The 21,006-nt window shown below is 45.6% G+C and overlaps 1 protein-coding gene across 1 annotated transcript; it reads right to left on the reverse strand.

The window, feature by feature from the left end:
- Positions 1-450: 450 nt before the first annotated feature.
- Positions 451-20,543, reverse strand: LOC149334206 (uncharacterized). The gene is made up of 6 exons (XM_089555078.1): positions 20,114-20,543; positions 10,806-10,953; positions 7,576-7,709; positions 4,985-5,093; positions 2,483-2,611; positions 451-867 (listed from the first exon to the last, which is right to left on the reverse strand). Exons 1-6 carry the CDS (start codon positions 20,202-20,204, stop codon positions 549-551), a joined length of 930 nt encoding a protein of 309 aa, XP_089411204.1. The 5' UTR covers positions 20,205-20,543; the 3' UTR covers positions 451-548.
- Positions 20,544-21,006: the final 463 nt, after the last annotated feature.

Raw genomic sequence — 21,006 nt, forward strand, 5'->3', positions numbered from 1 at the left:
GCAAGGGAATCCCCGCGCTCGGGCTTACCGAACGCGTGACAGTGAGATAGCCTTCCTCGAAATTGCGCGGAGCTTAAATAGCCTCCCGACCCTCTCGGGAAAATAACATAAACCAAAAGAGAAAACAGAGCGGTTCTTTCGATTGGCGAGTCTTGAGCTGATCGGAGACCGCTGGGTTTTCAGAAATAAGTATGTGCGTTTCAAATGAGCGCGCTGACGAGCGTGGTAAACAGAGACTATGAGGCATGCTCTGCGCTCTTTCACCTCAGCATACTAACATTACATTTACTTCTAGCCGGAGCTGCCACAGCGTCCAATGGAATCCCGGAAGAGGGCGTCCGACCACTAAAGTCCCCTTCAATAAAAGGCTTTCTTTTCCGCTACCTCCACTTGTGGTCGGAGAAACGCAAAACTGCTTATCAGAAAAGTAGGGTGAGAGACAAAAGGATTTCAGACAGCACTGTTTATTAGTAAAATGTTCAGCTGTCAAGCAGATGGTTGAAGAACATCGGCCTGTGCGCCTCTGCTACCTAAGTCAGACAGGCGTTTCAAAAGAGTCCACGCGATTTCTCGTCGGGCGACTCAGACTTGCATCGCTGAGCGAAGTCTTTCTGCAGTCCCTGTACAACTCCTTCGAGAGCTTGGATGGACTTCAATTGCTGATGGACAACGTGGGCATTTTCAATCCGCTCTCGTTTTCCTGCCTCCTCCATGCTCTCCACCTTCTCTAAGAGGGTATAAAGTGTCTGAAGTGCCTTCCGCTGAAGAGTTCGCAGCTCGGCTACCTCGGCACCAAGTTTTTCAAGGGCTGCAGGATCGCCAGTGGTGATATTGCTATGGTGTATCATCGGTGCGCGCTGATACATCCTGCAAAACACGCGTGGAAGTGCAAGTGAAAACAACTCTTCGAAGTCGTTCATATTGGTTTCTATGGGCTACGATTCTCACATTGAAAAATCATTAACTTCTCTGAAGAGGATGGGGAGGGAGAGGCTTCTGGGTTCAAAGCATCATTGCCAATGAACCACTGCGCCACTGAAGCGCGTGAAAGCAACTCTCTCTCCGATACGCCCTTTAGCAGCCGCGACAGATAGAGATGCTGAAATTAATAACGAAAATATTAGTCCTAAAAGTAGCTTCTGGCTACATTTGATTGCACTAAAACAAGACACATTTTCAAGGAACTGGTCAGCTTCGCTAGGAACTGCACGAAATGAAATTGGTTGGTTTTTGGACAGAAGGAAATGAGCAGTAACAGTCTGACTTATTTTGGTGGACACCCGAACCCCCCTGTAAAGGAATGAATGGTAAAGGAAGGGGTGAAAGAAGAAAGAGGTTGTGTAGTGGAGGTTTCCTGAACAATTTCGATCCCCTGGGGATCTTTAACGTGCTCTGACATCGCACTGCACACGGGCGTCTTTTGCGAATTCGGTCTGCATCAAAACGAGGCCGCCGCGGGGTGGTGGTGGTGAAAACCTTCTTAATAGTTAAAGAGAGTTCGGGGGTCAGAAGACCCCGCTACATGGTTGGTATCCCTAGTCCCGGAGATCGCACGATGAGGCCGTGTCTCACGCCCGCTTTAGTAGAGCCCTTTGGGACTCCAGCGTGGAGCAGTTGAGGAGGGCAGTCTCCCATGCCTCTAGGGTTCGAACGGGGGAAGAGAGAAGGTGAGGATTCTGAGAAAAAGCCCACACCATATGAAAGATCGCAGCTCTCTCAACAGTACGGGCAGCGCTCATCTGCGTTTGGATCAAAGTGTTTGGCTCAGATCGAACCCGGATTCTCCTGCCAAGTAGACGAGCAACCACTGCACGAAAACTCTATAGCATCTCCGTAGCCGATCAGGCCTCATCTTAAACTGCTCGAGCTGCATTGTACGTTATCGTCTTCGTCAACGTTCAGTTCTGCGCAAGTCACAAGAGGAAAGGAAACGAGCTTTCTATCGCGCTTTCAGGTATATAGCGTTGGCGCCCACCTGCAAAACCCTGCTTTCGCACATTATTTCGTGATTAGCAACGCTAAACCGCCAGCAGATTTTCATCTTGTCGCCAAGTGAAACACATACTAATATACTAGGGGACAGTTTAATGCTGCTGTGAAGCAGAAGTTACGAGCCTGACACGCTGGTTTGCAAGAGGGCGCGGTTTTCTGACGCGCTCATGAGCCAGCGATGCAAGTCTGCGAGAAGGCGGCGCCCCCTCATCGCTTCCACTGCAAAACCCCAGAAAGGTGTCCCCGAGTTTAGCCAGCTGCGCTCTGATGCTCCAGTCAAAGAGGCTGACTTTTTGGTTAAAAGCCGTCTCAATTAAAAAGTCAGCTGTACTTGATCATTTTTTGTTTCCTGCCTACACGAAAAAACTGAAGCTCTAGTTTAAATATATGTGCAACAAGGACCGAAGGAAATTCATTTCTTTGGTGAAACATAACAAGATGGACAGTAGCCCCAACAGCCATTGCAGAAAACCGCGGACAGTGTTCATACCTTCCGCAGTCGTGTATCAACTCTGCAGCGGCCGTAATTCTGGTAACAGCTCTTTGTCTGGACTCTGGAGACAATGGACATGATGAATTCCATGTCTTATCAAAGCACATCTTCTGGGTCGGACCGTATCTGGAACAATAACAGTCGGCAGTTTTTCTTGAGCAAGCATACAAAGCTTGCGGAGTAGCAATCGCGATGTAGAAGCCACGCTCTCATCTGCGTCATATTTTTGCGAAATCATAGTTACTTTCTGGTTCATTTCGGTGTCACAGCACCTCCGAAATTATCGTATACCTATTCCAAAACTGCCGCTAGCACCAAACACGAAACCGGCATGGCAGCATTCCATTTATCGCACTCAGTTTAGCAGTAACTGTTTTAGCCTGACGCAAACGTATGGCGCTGAAGAGAGGCCTTCGTGGCCAGCACGAAGCCCACGGACCCGTGCGGAGGACTATGACACGCAAGGCAAAGCTGTAACGCACTTCACTGGTGCTTTTTATACAGGGCGTTTCGCCAACCCACTTTACTCAATTTTGAAAAAGAGGCTTTTTGAGACGGAAAAGCGTTTTCACCGGCCCCGTTTATTCCAGGCGTTCGCGAGGACGACGAAGTTGGCTCTGCCGACCACGAATGGATTACCGATCCACCTTTAACAATGGCTATGCAATGGAAGATCAGCAGGAGGCCAACAAGGTGACTTCTGTGCTGGCAACGGTACGCAGCGACAGCCTCATACTTTCTAAATATGGACGCGTCGAGAAGAGGAATTTAATGCTCTCAAATTTTATTTTCAGCTCACTGTATCGCGTCCAGCCAACGAAGCAAGAGTCTAAAAAGGGCAAGCATCGAGGCAAACACGGTATCTGCCGTGAAGCACTGCTCTACACGGATCACCGTCACTAAAACACGTGAAGGCGAGGGTAGCGTATGTAGGGTTCTTTGCTTCGAGCTGCTCGGATTGTGCGCTTGTTCTAGCATCGAACTACATACGCAACATCCTTGGACATGAACTTTGATTCCTGGAATATATTCATGTAATGTTATGAAAATACTCCATGTGATAGTGCATTCTTCTGTTGCGTAGCAAAACCATTCTTTTAAAGTTTCTCCGCCGATCGCATTGAGCAGTTGAGATTGCCATAGAAAACTAATGGGAAGCTACTTTTAAATTGGTGCCAATTGGTTCATACTACTCACCAGTAGCGCAACATGTCAAGCGAGACGGTGTGTGTTTACTCGTTCGCCGATCCCTTATCTTGCTGCGCTACTAGCCAGAAGTAATGGGGAGTGTTTTTGCCGATAACAAAAACGTTACTAACAAACATACACGAGATCTGCAGATATATTGTTTGTTATAGTGAAGTTTTAAAATGTGCAAAAAAATTGCATTCACAAACTATTTCCTACTGATTAATTCTTTTATCCAGAATTTTTGGGTAAGCGTGCATAGGGGGCTTACACGCCAGCGCAATTTTGCCCTAACGGGAGAGAACGGCAATGTTCACAGTACCGCTGCTGCATTGTTCGACTGACTATTGTCCCTGTTGTGTCGTTGCTAGATATTAACCCTCAGTAAAGCGGTAAATCAGCTCATTTCCGAGAGTGTCACTTGTGAGGCTCGTCCGCGATTCGCGAGCCTCCTCAACTCAAACTACGAAGTAAAGGCTTAAGTTATCATTACGCAGAATCAGGCCTCCTCGATGTTACTGCAACGATAATATGTGTAATATTTTCTAGCAACGAACTTTACCGTGCCATTCTAGATGACACTGCTATTTTATTGGCTGCAACCATTCGAAATCTGCAAAACAACAGAGGACAGGCTCCTACGCTGAACATCAATGGGACTGGCCGAAATTTTGCAACAACTCTTTGAAGGTAACCGGCTTGAGCATCATAACAGATGCATTGAGTATAGGAACGTCAAGTGGTTACCGCCAGGAATGAGAACGTGAAAGTAAGAACAGTTGCAGAATCCCTAAAGAAAGACATTGTAAAAACAGCACAACTTAGCGTAAATTTTACGGCTGTCTTGTGATAAGTCGTGTGAAATGTTTTCAGTTTCTTGGCTTGCACTTCAGACACTGCAACAACTGGTTTCCGCACACTTCACTAAGATATAGCCCCTCATAATTTGCTTTTATAGATTATATATCGGTGCGGGACTCTCTTATTGTTTGGGGCTAACTTCGAGAAATCTTTCTTGCGTTTTTGGCAGTTTTTTTATGATCATGACCACTTCATGAAGCTATATCCTCTTCATCAAACTTCGAGGAGCTGAGTGCCATGCATATGACATTGTACATTTATAAATGCTACCCGAGAAGTTTCACCAAATCGCTCTTGTCGCCGGATAATTACGGATAATTATCGCCTTGTGCACTCCGCTGCTCTAAACACTGAAAACTACTCTGCAAATGCCAGACTAAGAAAAAACGATATCATTGGAGAAATGAGGTCCTTAAAACTTGTTTTCGTGAAGTTCGTTGCAGTACTCACCTACAGAAAACTTTCTCGTAGTCTCTGTCAAGCTCAAGTTCTCCATGTTCTTCCTCTAAGCAGCCACGCATTTTCCGCGGGTCAGAACATTCCATTATTGTGATCGCACCTGCAAACATGAATTAAAATAAATCTTTTGGGTTATTTATGATGCGAGAAGGACACTATCAATGCTGCGATGGAGACAGCGTTGCAATATTAGATAGAGAGGTTTCGCAAGTCCTGTAAAATGGACCACTCCACAAAGCGCGGAATGCGAATGCAACTTAGTAGAAAGCAATAAGTGCCGCCACGCTTTCCGTGATGCAATTTCATTTTACCGTTTGTGTTAGAGATTTGCCCAGAGGTAGCGCCCTCTCAAGGGTGCACGAAAATTATCCGTCTGCTACAGGGTAAGTTGGTTGAAAACACAAACAGCGATTCGATACCATGACCACGGCATCGGCAGTAGAATTCGTCACCGTGGCAGGTTGAAAGCAATTCCCGGTCTCTCAAGCTGCATGACTCAATAAAGCTAGCATCCTGACTCGAACCCGAACCTTGCCACTGCACTCCCACGCTCTAATGCACACGTTGTCCGCATTCTTTATAACCGCGATGACAGCCACTGCCGTAATTCCACTGCATAGCCGGCCATTTCACCGTAGAGAAAATACAGTGTGTACTAATCTGGCAGCAATCTTCTTGCACCACGTGGTCCTAACCTGCCCCATGACAGCCGCTGCAAACAGCATTACCGCGAAGATTTTATGAGGCCAGAGTGCGCACAAGTAGAAACATTTCTTCGTTAAACAGATTTCGACAGTTGCTCTGCAATGGGTCGTTCAATTTTGGCCTCTTTTTCTGCAAATAATCTTGGAAGTGTGTGGATGACCCGATTGGGCCCTTAAGAATCACAATTTTTTTAGAGGAGGACGTAACTCCTTCCTTTTACTCGGGATTAGCGCGGGAAAATATTCAGTCGGATATTTAGTGCAGTGGCAGTCAAACATATTTCCCCAATTTTGAAATTATTGTTTGAGAAAGGAAGTTTCTCGAGCAAGAGGCTTATCTCTAGCATATAAGCTGTAGATTTAGAATGAGGATAAAAAGTTGGAACGGGCACCCGTCATTTGCCGCCATTTAATCCTTCTGTGCATGTTACAGAGTAAACCACCTCAGATAGTACCGAATGCTCTCAATAACAGTGTGAATTGTTTTTAAAGAGAATCAGAGCATCAGCTAAATTTTGAAGCCCGTCAGCTGTCTTTTTTGACTGCTGGTTACACTGACATTAAGGAAACCTACAATTTGGCAAGCATGCGTGCGATTTTCTCGGCGGATGCATGTGCGCACAAAAGCAGCTGGCACGCAAACTTCAAAATCATTTTCAAACACAGGCCGTCGTTTCATTGATGATTAAAAAAATTCACCACTCATTTAAATACCCGCGTTTACTGCTACACCCTCATGCCGAAAACCTGTTTTTTTTTTAGCACAAAGCCCAGTCGCGAGCGACATTGCAACGGACGCTCCAAGAGGTGGCTCAATCATTGCACAGTTATCACATTTCCAAAGAAAACTTTCATCGCACCTTGGCCTACAAAATTCACCGTGATATTTTCAGTATTGTCGAAGAATTAAGTCTTATACGCCCATTTGTGACGGAACAGCTCAACCTATGTATCTCAACCTATGTATCTTTCAGCGACAGCAGTGATGTGTACATGCAATTTGTATATATAGTTATTCTTTGTATTTGTTAACCACTGTGTGCCAGTAATCTGTATTGTGTTGTTTTTATGCCCTCCCCCCCTATGTAATGCCCACTCGGGCCTTTAGGGTATTTAAATGAAGTAAAAATAAATAAATACCCTTCACCGTGTCCTTACCTTTACGTTTAGCAGTTTTTCAACCTTCAAAAAGAGCTGTATTGAAGTTTACACTTTCTTAAAACCAGCATGCATTGCACTTAGGCTGCAGCTTCTGAGTTTGACGGCTAACCTTCTGTATTCAATCTCCGGCTCTGGTTTTATGCCATTAGTATCGGCAGCCGCACTCGAACATAATGGACGGTGCATATCCCTACCTGCGCCAACGCCATTCGCACAGCATACGCCTCGACCTCCGCACTGCGCACTTTGCAGCGAAACGCTATTGTTGGAAATACCATCCCGGAAAAGTAGGCGTGGAATGAGCTTCAACAATTACGGCATCAAAACTAAAATGAGCCGCCGACGGTGAAGCGGCCAGTTGAGAGGGAACCGATGTGCGGCGCGCGTGAGGTAGGAGCGCAGATACAGCGACTTTTTGGAGAACTACAGAGAGTGTACTAAACGCTCGCCTTGAAGCTAGGCGTGGTTTACCAGACGGCGGAAGCTTCGTGTAATGTACTTCGAATGCAAGATAATAGCAAACATCAGAACGCAGACAAATCATATAAAACGTTTGTTTCTGCTGGCAATACTTGAAATAAATTTTGGGCATTATCCAAGCGTCGGGGCCCGACGATAAGGCAAAGTCGCTATGCAGTCCGGTTGTCGACCAGGCCCAGCACTCGTGCATGGAGCAAACGTGGTAAGAATTATGCGGCAATGTCGCCTTATTCTCACCTTTATACGCCTCTTTATCACAGGCCACAGCGCGATAGGCTCTGTAACCTTCCTCTCTTCGAGTGAAGTTGGCTTTCATAGAGTCGGGACAACGGTCGAAACCAATGTAGCATGAAGATGTCTCGTTGAAGGCACTGTAATCGCACAAGATGCAACTATAAAGTCGTGCACTTTTCAAGCCGGCTTCACGATCATCACATTACAAGTGAGATGCAGTGAGAAAAAAGGACCTCGATAGTTATCTGTCATCAGCCCTTTATTCCACAAGCGATAATATTCTCGGAACTCTTACAGTCATCTCAATCCATGACACCTCCAACAACCCATAATGGGATCACTAGCTGACTAAGTTCGCACAAATCGCGCGTTACCCTTGCAGGCTGTCATATTGAACCGTCAGATGCAGGTATTCTTCTAATAATCTGGACCGAAAACGAAATGTTCACTGTTTTAACCAGGAACGCTGGTAATTGCTTGGCGTATAGACATCTACGTCTATTGCGCGTAGCACACCGTGCAGCTGGGCGACACATGTTGCACGCTGTCCTCCCCGGGTGTCACCCATTGGAACACATAACACTTACGCCGCCGAGCGACGTGATCTCTTGTGCGTACTTTGTACCCCCCTTCGGCCGCTCAGCTTTTGTTTTCGACCAGCACAGTCCACCCCACACGTACGTATTCTAACAAACTAGCACCATTCCGGAAATGTGTAGCGGGTGATGACTATTGCGTCTAGACCCGCCGGTCCTCAATCCTAAGCACGTACCACCTTGGAGCGACATTCTTGATAACTTTTTCTATGCGCGACCAGTTTTTTCTCTGGAACATGAACCGTCATCACCCTTAGAGCCTAGGCTGTTGGCAACGAGCGTGAGACTCCCTCGCCCTGGCGACAATTTCAAGGGCAGCGGGGCATTGATGAAGCTACGTCGCTAGGTAATCCGGTTGTCGAACGGGCTCGGTGTTCGTGCTTTGAGCACACAGGATTTGTGCTTCAGATCTATATTTTTTTGACGCTACTTTTGCTACTTCCTTTTTTCTTGCTTTTGTGTTGCGCTTCTGAATCCCACCTTGTTCTGAATTTATACAGGGTCTGTTCTGAAAGTAGTAGGACTCAATTTTTTTAATACAATTTATTCATGAGAGTAGTAAATACGATTAGAATTTTTCAACGGAGCACCCTTCCAAACCTACACGCTGCTGCTAATGAGTTTTCGAGTTTTCATACGCCTTCAGGAACGCCTTGACCGGAATGCTGTTTAGCTCCCTCGTCACGACCTGTTGAACCGCCTCTACCGATCCGTGATGTTTCCCCTTGAGCGTCGATTTTATTTTCGGGAATAGAAAAAAGTCTGGCGGGGCCAAGTCGGGGCTGTAGTGGGGCTGAGGCAGCGTTACCGCCTTGTGCTGGGCAAAAAATCGGGGTCCTCATTCCCATGACCAAGAAGATCTTGGCAGATCGCTTTCCGGTTGGCCTTTTTCTCCTCTGACAACACTCCCGGCACCAACTTCGCGCACACTTTCCTCATGCCTATGTTTTCTGTCACGATCTCAAAAACTCGGGTTTGAGGAATGCTCAAGTCATCAGCAATCATTCTGATACTCATCCTACAATCACTGTACAATAAATGTTTCACTCGCTACGCATTTTCGATGGTCTTGCTGGTCGAAAGGCGTCCGGAGCGGTCGTCGTCTTCAACTCTTTCCTTACTTTCTCGGAGCAGCTTGCGCCACTCAAAAAACACCTGGTCTACCCATGGCGGCGTTACCGTAGGCCTCCTTAATCATGCCGTGAGTCTATTTGCCCATTTTACCAAGGTTTACACAGAATTTGATCGCGTATAGCTGATCCGGTAAATGCTCCATGATTCTACGCGACGAGACGTTTCGACGGGGGTTCACAGTACAAGCGACCTGCTCTCTTCAAAGGCCGAGAGCCGCCTGGCGATTTTTCCCAGCATTCCCAATATCCCCCTTCAACGATCCTGCACGCGCAGACCGCCTCTCGTCCGCCCGTTCGCCCAGGAAAAAACCAGTCCTACTGCTTTCAGAATAGACTCTATAAATACTATCGGCTTTATGCTCGTCGTGATTAGTGTTTATTTGTTTACGAAATATTTTATGTGTTCTTGTTAGTTCGCTATGACTACAGTTTTCATGTACTGATTTCATATTTCTTCTGTGTTTAGTACTCATCCGTTTTTTAGTGTATTAATCTCTTGTGGCCTTCGTTTTGCTTACTGACTGTTGTACTTGTATTTTGATTTCTGCATTGCCACGGAGCGCTAATCTCCTCTTGGAATTAAATATATCAGCATGCAAAGCCAATAGGGAGCCATTTCCATGATATTTTCCACAGCTCACATTACAACCTGAAGCTGGAAGCGTTGAGATTTTGGCTGTTCTCCAAGGTGAATAAACACTCTTCGTAGCAGAACGTTCTTGGGGGCTAGTTGATTTTTTTCATTAAAAGGTAGGGCTGCGCGAATACGACATGGGCAGCTGACATATAAGCGAAAACGGCACCACAGGCGCACACTTCCAGAAAAGTCTGAGAGGCTGCAATTACAATTAGCCCTTGCAGGTGCAATGTGACAACGCTGTGTACATAGCGAATTCACACCTCTTCCGGGGCCGGAAGGGGGAAGAGGAGGGAAAAAGTTTATTTGGGCCACCTCTGAGGCGCAGTAAAGAGCGCCTACTCCGCCAGGCCCGCTGATCATCTGTCGAGCCCGAGTGAAGCTTAGCGCTCAAGGAAGGAGGGGAGGCTAAAGATTGTGCTGCACCTAGCAGTGATGTCGTCGAGGAGAGTTGCGCACAATCTGCGCAAAAAAGTCTGAGTTCGCTACTTACAAAACGCTCACATTGCGGCGGCAAGGTTAAACCAGACACGAACAGCGTTCCGTCACCTAGTGGAACAGTCTCTATGGCACCTTTTGAGGGTGCTTACGTCACCGAGACCAAGGTTACATAGATAATATAAACAGCAAGCAAATAGGCGCATAACCCGGCAGTAATAGCGAATAGGTAAATAGGCAAATAAATAATACTTGTATTTGTCAACAGAGTGAAATTGGGAGTGACGGCACTACCGTACAGTGTGTTTTTTCAATCGTTTCCGTGACTCAAAGTTGGTTCATTATGCGGGTATGGCAAGAGAGACTAAATTTTTATGCACTTTTAACTCATAGGCAACAATGGAGGCCAAAGTGAAGAGGAAGGCTCACCTGCAGACCCTGTTGTATACGTCGTCGCTCCATGCGCTCCCACTGCCATACGGAGGCGCGTAGCGGGAGAAAATCTCGACGTACTCTGTGTAGCAGAGGGTAATTCCTCTTTGTGTGCATTCTGTCAGCTCCGGAGTGCCTGGGATGCCTGCAGGAATCAATTATTGTTGGTGTACGTCGCCATTCGCAGTAAATATTTTCAAGTATGCAAGACGTTAGTAGAGGTATGTTTGTGTGACGGCCGAAGGAGCGGCCGGCACTTTGTTTGAAAAAAACGCTCTCGCGTGTTACCAACACATAACTTGTATTGCGAAATTGTGCTGCTATGCTGGCGAATTTTCCTAGTGTTTGCACGAGCCGATATATTTTGTCATAATCATACATTATGCGGCGTAATTGTTTTTTTTTTAACTTTTCTGTTGTTCCTAAATAATAGCTAGATTTTACTGAAGCATTACGATATGCATATACCTGGTGCCCCTTGCCGAAAAAGGGAATAAGTTGTCTTTGATAGCATGTCCCATTCTCCCTTCGGTGCATATGTGTTGTGCATCGCGTATCTGCCAAGCTGTACACCCCCCTTTCCCCTGTTTGCGTTTCGTCGATGGCTCTAGCGATAGCCATTCTACTCTCCTCTTTCCCCGAAACCCCATTTCCACCTTTCGCTATATATTGGCCAGTGCTCCCAGAATAAACGGCTCATTTCCCGCCAGCCGTGTCTGCGTCTGCTTGCCTCCGGCTGGGCGCTGGCGGTATAACAATATGTATAACCGATTTCATGAGGTCTAAAATTATCTGCATGATGAATATATTTTCTGCCACAAACAAAATTTACTTCGTATCCTTACTCATCCACCGGAAACCAATTTGTGATAACGTTCGTGGTTTCGGAGTTTTTAAAGCCTGTCTGGCTTTCGCCGTTCATGAAACGAATAAAAATGTGCTAGGTGCAAGCTGTATTATACAAATATTAATCTATACACTCTTAAAAGGCACATCATCGCTTTAATTTGGTTAAACAAGGCGTAGCAAAAGGACTCTTCGGAACTTCTGATTCATACTGGCGCGCAAGCGCTGTTTCACTTTATTTCGAAGACATCGATTAAAGGTGCACTGAAGAGGAATCTGAACTCTTCTTTTTGCCACGGGAACTCAATCTACACGTTCCGAGCATTCTTAGAAACTTCGATTTATTGCCCTGTGTGGCCGATTTCCCTAATTAAATCGAATTAACGTCCGGCTCCCGCCTTTTTTTTTAATTCTCCCTCGTACGGTGGGCGGAGTCGACCAATGCGGGGAGTGCCTTTCACCCAGTCCCGTGGCGGCATGGAGGAAAAAAAAGCTAAGGAGGGAGCGTGACGTCACGCGGCCAGTGTTCGCAAGCCGAGTGTTTACGAAGCCGTTTTGTCCCTCTGTTTTTCGCTCTCCGAGTTTGTCCTTTATGTTTTGATTCTGGTATGTTTTAGTGCGCGCGTATGTGCGACCCGCGGCGCGGGCGTCTACAGCAAGGAGGTTGATCTACAGTCAGTCTGCCGCGCTGATCTGCGCATGCGCGCGCGCAGCGGGGCTAGATTTTACCGCACGCTATCACGTGGTGTGATCACGGGGGGACACACTCTCTCTTTTTTTACTATATCTTTACTTGTTAAGACTAGGCTTCAAGGTTGTCGCCGGCCGCTCCCTCCTCAGTTTTTTTTCCTCCATGCGTGGCGGCTTGCCGCTCTGCCATCGGCGGAGTAATGCGTAGTAGTCCATAGAAGCAAATAGTCCGCGCGTATTTTTATTTTTGCGGGATTATTTTGCAGTTATATTATCTGCAAATGAAACTTTATTCATGGAAACCTAAAAAACAAAATGAAGCGAAAGCCATCCTCCACAGAGCTGGCTGAAAGGCACCACGCGTTGGTCGACTCCGCCCACCGTACGAGGGAGAATTAAAAAAAAAAGGCGGGAGCCGGACGTTAATTCGATTTAATTAGGGAAATCGGCCACACAGGGCAAGAAGTCGCAGTTTCTAAGAACACTAGGAACGTGTAGATCGAGTTCCCGCGGCAAAAAGACGGGTTGAGATTCCTCTTCAGTGCACCTTTAAACGAAAAAAAATTATTATAGCCGAACGGCAAGGAAACATCAAATATGGGCATATGATTACCAGGCGTTACAACGGTACAGTTGCACTGATTCAATTTCGTACAGAGGCTACATTACTGGACACTTTCGATCTGTTCTTGAGGTCAAACAAACACAAGCTTCATGCCAACATTCAGGCAGTCATGGATTTAAAACTCTGTATTGATAGCACTAATAGATTCAAGGTTTAAAGAGCAGTGCAGCTTCTCAAACCTCCGAAATTCTGTCTCCTAGCTACACACCACTCCAATCCTCATCAACTGAAGGCCGCCATCCACGGAATCATATTCGAACACTAGGCACATCACTCACGTATTACAGATACATAGGTGATTTGATATGTTATAAAATAAATAAATTCAAAGGGTGCCCGTACGTGCTATGTGTTACTAAACTTTTAGCAAGAACGATGAAGCGTTATCAGCTGAGCTTAATTATTAAACAAATCGCTGTTTCAACAAAGAAGGTTTTCAGAATGCATTTAAACTTTGCCTTATTTAAGGATGTGATCTTGAGCAGTTTACACAGACTAGTACAATTTTTTTTCTACACTCAGACATTATATCCTTTTTCGGCCGGCTAATAGACCTGGCAATGCAACCTAGAGGTAAATATAAGCCATTTTCACTAACCACTGCTGTATCTCGCCACAGAAAATGAAGAACCGGAGCACATAATTCATGCAATCCTGCTACGAAGATTTCTTCAGATTAATGTAGAGAGGCTACCCCTTAAACCAAGTAGGAAGAAAGTGAATAAGACATGATGCACCTCTTCTTTTTTGATTATTCCTCGTTTGAAGCGCTATTATTTTATGCGATATTTAACCAATGACTAGACCACTCAATTGCGCAGCGTTGTAAAAACAAGTCTTGGCTTGTTTGTACAATGCTTCGCAACTGGGTTTCTTTAAGAATATCTTGTTCTCGTAGATTCCCGTGAGTATTTAACTAATGTATTTCAGAATATTATGCATTACTTCGCACGTGTATTGACCTCAAAAATTCATTCCTCAGCAATGACCATGGTGTATAAGTTAATTCTTCTTGGTATTCTTGGTTTCCTGCTCTGCAAGTAGGGCTTTCTTGCAGCGCCCTTCGGGAGCCTTGTGTATTAAGAAAAACAAAGCTCTTGATAGCCCGCTTTACAAATGATTTCCAGGCAAACAGCAAAAGGCAGCTTTCGAAAATTCATCATTTGAGACCATAACAAATATTGCTGTGGCACTCTTCTACAGTTACTGGTGACCGCTTCAGGGAGGAGTTAATCACTTGTTCCTACCGCTAGACGCTGGTAGAGCAGCCTGCATCGGTATTGAGCATGCGCAGCTGTTTGTATGATGTTCTAGATTCGTTCCGGAGTTTCTTTAAGTTGCTTCACATGAAACTTCGCTGCCACCGTTAAATTCAGCACGGGAGAGAACCTCAGGTATTGTCACCTCTGCGACCGACATCTCCCTTGGCCGCAAGTTTGACCGATAAGCAGAGTGAGTTTTACGCTATGTTCCAGGGTTTGAAAAAGGGGGGGGGGGTGAGGAGGGGCCCATGTTGCAGCGCGATCTCCTCATAGAATTTGTGGAGGGATCAAACGAACAAATAATAACTGCATTGCCATTGACAATGCCATTGTGTATTAGATAACGCTGCGCAGTGTCTAGACAAGTGAAATATGTATTTTTAAAATATGTCTTAAAAATCATGGCAGATAACTGATACCAGTGGCTCCATGTTTTTGTGTATATAATTTGTAAAGAAAATATCGCACGAAGTCTACAACTATCTGTATGTCAGTCGGAAACCAGCAAAGCAGTGCATGCCGCTGATAACAAAAACGTACAGGCCATGAAATGAATCTTTGTCGGTCAAGAACCTTTACATTTTTGTACATATGCAACGGCCAGGGAAAAATCTCTTTGACGCTGTCCTTCATTCCAGCGTGCTGCGCAGCAGCAGCTGTCACCGGTCATGCATTGCAAGTAATTGCTCCGAAATTTTAGTCGCAACAAGAGCACATGTGGAGTTCAGCAAAATATAGATTAGAAATGCGCAGATAAAATGGATAATAATCTCCTGGACTCCTCGGCCGCCACAAAACGCCGCGGTGAGCCCGCTTGCCGTTGATAGGTCCTTGACAGTTTGTGCTGGGATGGGGCTGCTTGCGTTACGTGACTCCAGGTGCAAGGGCGTTGCCACGAAATCCAATTCGAGTTTGCAGTGTTCGCGCCAAAATGTATTTTCTAGTCAGAAAAACACATTGTAGGTGGCAAAATCCAGAATGACTTCCGGCGCCAGTATCGTGAGAAGATCTTGTTGGAGAGTCCTGAATACGGCTAATTTCTTTTGCCCTCAAGACCACTTGAGTGCACGAAACATGCAATTCCCCTTGCCCTAAATCCTTAAAGCCAGCCCTAAACTGCCAGCAAACACGTTAAAGAAAATTGTAGTCTCGAAGTCCCCTACACATTAATTCGCTTTCAGACAAGGCTTCGTGGTAACATCACCATCATCATTCGAATAATCTTGATTTTATTTAGCCCACGGCATGGAAAAGACCTCTTCCAGATCTCTCCCATGAAACACGTCGAGTGCAAGCTGCGGCCACTTTACCCCCACAACCTTTTTAATCTCATCTAACCTCGTGACTTTTGGCCGCCCCTGATACGCTTGCCTTCTCTTGGAATCCAGCCTGTTAGCCATTGCGGAGCCCTTGCGCCTTGTTGTTGCCTTGCGGACGAGTTGGTTGTATCGTTTGCAATTATATGTAAATTCATTAAAAGTGCGGGTAGGATCATTGGCCTTCGCGAAAACCTGATTGACTACTTGACTGATTGAAGTCCGCAGCTATCCTGATTCTAGTAGGCATTACCTTACAAATGCTTTGTAGGATACGGACAGTAACCTGACCGGTAAGCAATTTTTACTCCTTGACGTCCCCATTCCTCAGCTTAATATAACGTTGGCGTTATTCCAAGGTTCCTGGAAATCCAAGGTCAGCCGACAATGCGTGTCCAGGGAGGCTAGTTTTTGCACCACAGTTTTCTCGATGTACAAAAAATCTGTTGCCTGTTCTTCACCACCTGCTTGCCTTGTGTGCATTGATTGGCAATTCTGAGTTTTTTCAGTGGCGGGATTCCAATCCTTCTGCACTCGTACCTCCGTCAGTATCGTCTTCATTATCTTGGATTCTGTATAAATTGGTGAAAAAATTTCCGGCTACCTTATTATCTGATCAGTATGAATAATGACATTGCCCTCCTCCTTTTTTAGCCCATACATCTTACTTTATCTGTTCCTAATTACCTGTTCACCATACTAAGGCCTCGCCCATTCTTTAGCGCATGCTCGGTGCTCTGCCTTTTATACTTCCTAATGAAGGTTATTTATTCTGGCAGTGCTTGTCGGTACCCTGTGTAGCTACCCTACCTCCAAAGTACAGTGTGCACTCGGTAATGGTATCTATAAACTTCAGACGTCAAGAACGTTAACGAAATTTCTGCAGTCTAGCAGAGTCATGGCCTCTTATTTTGACGAAGACCTCTTCAATAACGTTACAAGTAGGAGCAATTATCCCCTTCATCGAACACTTTCATCGTACCTTTATTGCGCAAAACCTTACAAACTAAACTGAAGAAATCGAAAGGAATCTGCGAAAAGTCAAATGTCGCTTTGACATTTTTGGCTTCACAGGGGCAGGGTACAAATCTGATACACATATCAGGCACCTTTTGAATACAGCATTTTGGTGAACCGTGAGAATGAACGTGGAGGCGCTGTCGCTCTCGATATAAAGAACCTAGTTTTTGAACTTATTCATGTGTACGCACTTGTAAATAAGGCCTTCAAAGCTCTCTGTCTTGTCACCGAAAAAGTTACTGTTCCTTGGTTATATTGTCACCCCCCCCCCCCCCACAGCACGACCAGTTTTTTATTTGTTGATTCTTTTCTCGAATTTGCCACTCTCAGCAGATGACATGCAGAATATTTGGTGATCTAAATATAGATCACTTTGCAAGTAGGAACATAAAGAGAAATCTAATTGATGCAATGTCGTCATATTGGTGTGAAAATATCGTTGATCAACCCACCAGGGCAACAGAACACCCTCAAACTTTAATTAATGAATCCTTCGGAAGTGTTCGTTCTCAAAATATTCATCGGAGAGTGTTTTCTTCTGCAATATGTGACCGTATGCCTTTTTTGCTCTATTCCCATTTAAAAAAAAAGAAGTCTAAGAATAGCTGATTGTAAATTCTGACAGCATTGACCGCTTTTGCTCCTTAAGGAGTGAAGCTGATTTGGAGGAGCTGTATCACGAGACCGATCCTTCAAAAGCGTATGATAATTCTGAGAATTCAGAATTACAATTGTGCATTGCCTTATGTTACAGATTAAGAAGCACAGGAAGAAAAAGAAGAGAATGGATCACACCATCACTGTTCAAACGAATTATAGGAAAAAAAGCGCGTGTTCTCCCGATTGCTAGAAACAAAGAATTAGGCTTACATAAGAGGATTTACGAGGTATAGAAACAAATTAAGCCTGGACCTCCAGATTCCTAATGCATATTATGGAAACGAAGTCACTTCTATAATTAATAACTCGAAACTTCCTTGGGGAACTCCTAACAAAATTATGGGAAGTGAACAACCACGTATACCTACCGAGCTAGACATATATGGACCAATCCACCCCGGCACTTTGGCATGACCTCTCTTTATTGGCACACGAACAGCAGAAGGATCAAAATCTGCTATTTCATAATTCCGTCGGCTTACAGCGATTCTTTGTTCTTGGCGCGAAGAAATAGCATTGATTCTAAAAGCGTTGAAAGAAACGTGTTACCCGGCAACTATGAAATGAACGTTCTTCTTGTCGAGGCAGTTATCTCTGCTTTAAATCCGGCCCCAAAAATTGCCTCAATAACTACAGACGAATATCAGTATTCCCGCTTCCTTATAAAGAGCAAAGCCTGTTATTTATAAAAAAAGTTGTAGCACTTTATACAAGCTAAAAACAATCTCTAAACAACAGTGTGGATTTCAGTCCGTGAAATCGACTGTATCGGCATTAGAGCAAATTAAAAACTTTGCAACATTCTTCGGCCGCCAGCAAAGCCCTGGACTAGGGGCCCCGAACACCCGGCTCCTGTGAATCAATCTATGACTTCAATCGATCGACTTCTCTTTCTCTTGCCCCCCCCCCCCCCCCCCCCCCCCGCTCCTAAAAAGCCCCAACCACATCCCCTGACGACAAGAACAAGACACTGATGGACCACAGAGACCAGGTATTGACGCGACGTCCACACGGACTATGATGGTACCCACGCTCTGCCGTTGGGATCCTCAACGGGCCTCGGCGTTCGATTCTGGCGACCGGCTGCGCGGCTAGTTTCGTAGACCAAGGTTCATCTGCTGAGCTCTTTCATGGTGGCGGCAAGCGGTTCTCCTTTTCCTCTTTTACAAGCAGGGAGTCACACCCATCTTCACGCTTTCCATCTCATCGGCTGTGAAATTCTTTCTAGGTTTCGATCGGGCCGATCATTCTCTGGTCCCGGGTCGCGTTGCCAGCAGTGCGCCGGCAGTGCCAGCAGTACGCCAGCAGTGCGCTGGCGTAGCGCTCGCGCAACGAAAGCAGCCAATAAGTCATCTAAATCAACTTATAGCCATTTGTCATCATGTCTCTCTCGTCCTTCTGCTTGCCTTCACGTAACAATATCTTCGACGAAGAAGCCCTCTATGAAGCGCGAACATCCCAAAACAATGAGATTCCAGACCCATAATCCAATTTCCGCCAACGGTGATACAAAAGAAAAAAAAACACCATGACGATATTGCCACAAATATTTGTACTGTTGGTGTCTTTCATAGCCAGAGTCGCTTTGGGACGTTAAACTCCATCAACCAAACCAAACCTTTGTACTCTTCGTTCACGCTCAAAGCCCGTTCGTTCGTTCACGCGCACCTGCTTCCAATTTGACACCGATTGTTACAGTTCCTCTGGGGCCTTGTCTCGATGGTTCCTTGTCCCTCTTCAATTCAGCGCGGCACAGAGCGACTGGCGTTCTGTTCGGCGACCGCAGAGTGCGCGTGTGGCTCTCGCCGCCGCCGAGTTATTCAACCCTTTTTTGGCGGTGTTCAATGGAATAAAGTTTCTTTGGGAAGCCCTTTTGGCTGTCTTCTTGACTGTACAACTGCCGTCACCGCTATGTGGCGATATTACTACAGCGCTTGACTCTGCACGAATCCGCAGGCTAGTCCAGAACTGATCTAACCACGAAACAATAGGGTGTGCGAAAATAAGTACCACCTAAAGCAGAGTTAATATCTTTAAATAGGATATATTTGATAGCAGCAGACGACAGAAAGTTAGGTGAGCGGGTGAGATTAAGAAGTCTACAGGGATACAGTGGCCGCAGGTGGTAAAAGAGAGGGGTAATTGAAGAGTCTTGGGAGAGGCCTTTGCCCTGCAGTGAGCGTAGTTAGGCTGATCATGGTAAGATGACGGTTTGGTAATCCCTTACTTCACTTGCCTTTTTATACCCTTTCATCCTGTCCTGAAAGCCATTGAGCGGACAGTGTGGAAGGTCGTGAATGCTGATATCGTTTAGGTTTCTTTCAGCGCGTCAGCGTGGCCACCATTTCCTATGGAGTGCACGTTGCTCAGTGTTTGTTAACTAACTCACCATTGCCGTTGCACGCACTTTTTCTTTAACAAGGAACCGTAAACTCTGGCTTGATATTTGCCATTAATTGTTTTGGGTGCTCGTCAAACCCATATTTCATTCCAACTTGCGATTCAATACTCCGAATTTGAACAAATCCCAAATCGATGTTTTCCGCCTGTTTTGATATTGAATACTGGAAACAGAAAAATGCTCATCAGACCTAGCTTGTGACTCTTCTCGAACGCACTCATACAATAGCGCGGATTTCTTAGAACATGTAAAATATGAGTTATCATGCTCACGTCAGTTTTTGATACCGGTTATTATGTTTTCATACTGTGAAGAATAAACGGCAGGTTATATTGTTTTGTCGCGCCTTTTTTCGTTATCGTCGTTCGACTTAGCTGCATCAGGTTCTTGTCCCAAAAAACGTTCTCCGCTGTTAGAATAAAACAGCTCCTGAACCAAACTGCAGTACACAGCCGTCTCACGCCAGTCCTTTCAAAAGCACTTACCTTCGTGAGAAGCGATGACGATATGGAAGCTCTGCACCAGAGCAGCGGCAAAAAATATCGCCTTGAAGCTGACGAACTCCCCTGCAGACATGTCTATTTGCTGAGCGAAGAGCTTTCCAGGGTCGAAATGTACTGCTTTAGTAACAGCAGCTTGGAAGCAACGAGTGACGAGAATGTTCTACTGCGCACACTCTTCGCAAGTTTTCCCGAAGCCTTGAAGGCGCCCCTCGCTATCATCAGCACCTCAAGCTTGTTACGGGTGCCGCCCACATCCGCCTAGGCGAGCGGTATCATTTTGTGTCCCCGCACTTGCGTGTGCTTTTAGCCGAAAAATAATGAGCATCCCTGAACCAAGGGAAAACGCAGAATCCAATACGCTGTGCCCTTGCGATAGAGATATAAGGACTAATATTTCCGACGAAGAATAAGAAAAGATTGCGCATTGTTGATTCGTATGGAAAGGCGTACGCAGTTGTATGAAAATCGTAAACAACTCAGCCAAGGAAATCACAACCTAAGGCCCAATTAAGCGCGGTTTGCAAGAGGCCGTGAGGCCATTTCCGGCAGGGTGCGCGGAACGAGTGGCTTTCTTAGAAAAGAAATTACCTTCCGTACTTTCCGCCCAGATAATGGCCACACATCCTCCTACAAGTGAACCTTAACTGTGACTTTAATTCTCAGACTTCGCCATTCGCTGCTAAATTAATGAGAGCTCCTCTTTGCGGCCGGTCTGTGTTCTTGAACAATACGGGCGAACGCTAGCTAGAGAAAATTATCTGATCTGTTTTGTCTTTGAAGTTGATGTCGACATAATCACGTCCGACTGACTATGCGCGACCGCAGAGTTGTTAGATGCACGAAATCGGCTCCTCAATATGCTCTCAGACAATAAA

The sequence above is a fragment of the Amblyomma mixtum genome, chromosome 8, assembly GCF_055824585.1.
Source record: "Amblyomma mixtum isolate Tamu chromosome 8, ASM5582458v1, whole genome shotgun sequence".
In the NCBI taxonomy this organism is placed as follows: domain Eukaryota; kingdom Metazoa; phylum Arthropoda; class Arachnida; order Ixodida; family Ixodidae; genus Amblyomma; species Amblyomma mixtum.

Coding starts and splice junctions, on each gene's coding strand:
- LOC149334206 (XM_089555078.1), bottom strand. CDS start 20,204: ATGTCTGCAGGGGAGTTCGTCAGCTTCAAGGCGATATTTTTTGCCGCT. Junction 7,710..10,805: donor GTATACAACAGGGTCTGCAG/GTGAGCCTTCCT, acceptor GTGCGATTACAG/TGCCTTCAACGAGACATCTT. Junction 2,612..4,984: donor TACGAGAAAGTTTTCTGTAG/GTGAGTACTGCA, acceptor TTATTGTTCCAG/ATACGGTCCGACCCAGAAGA.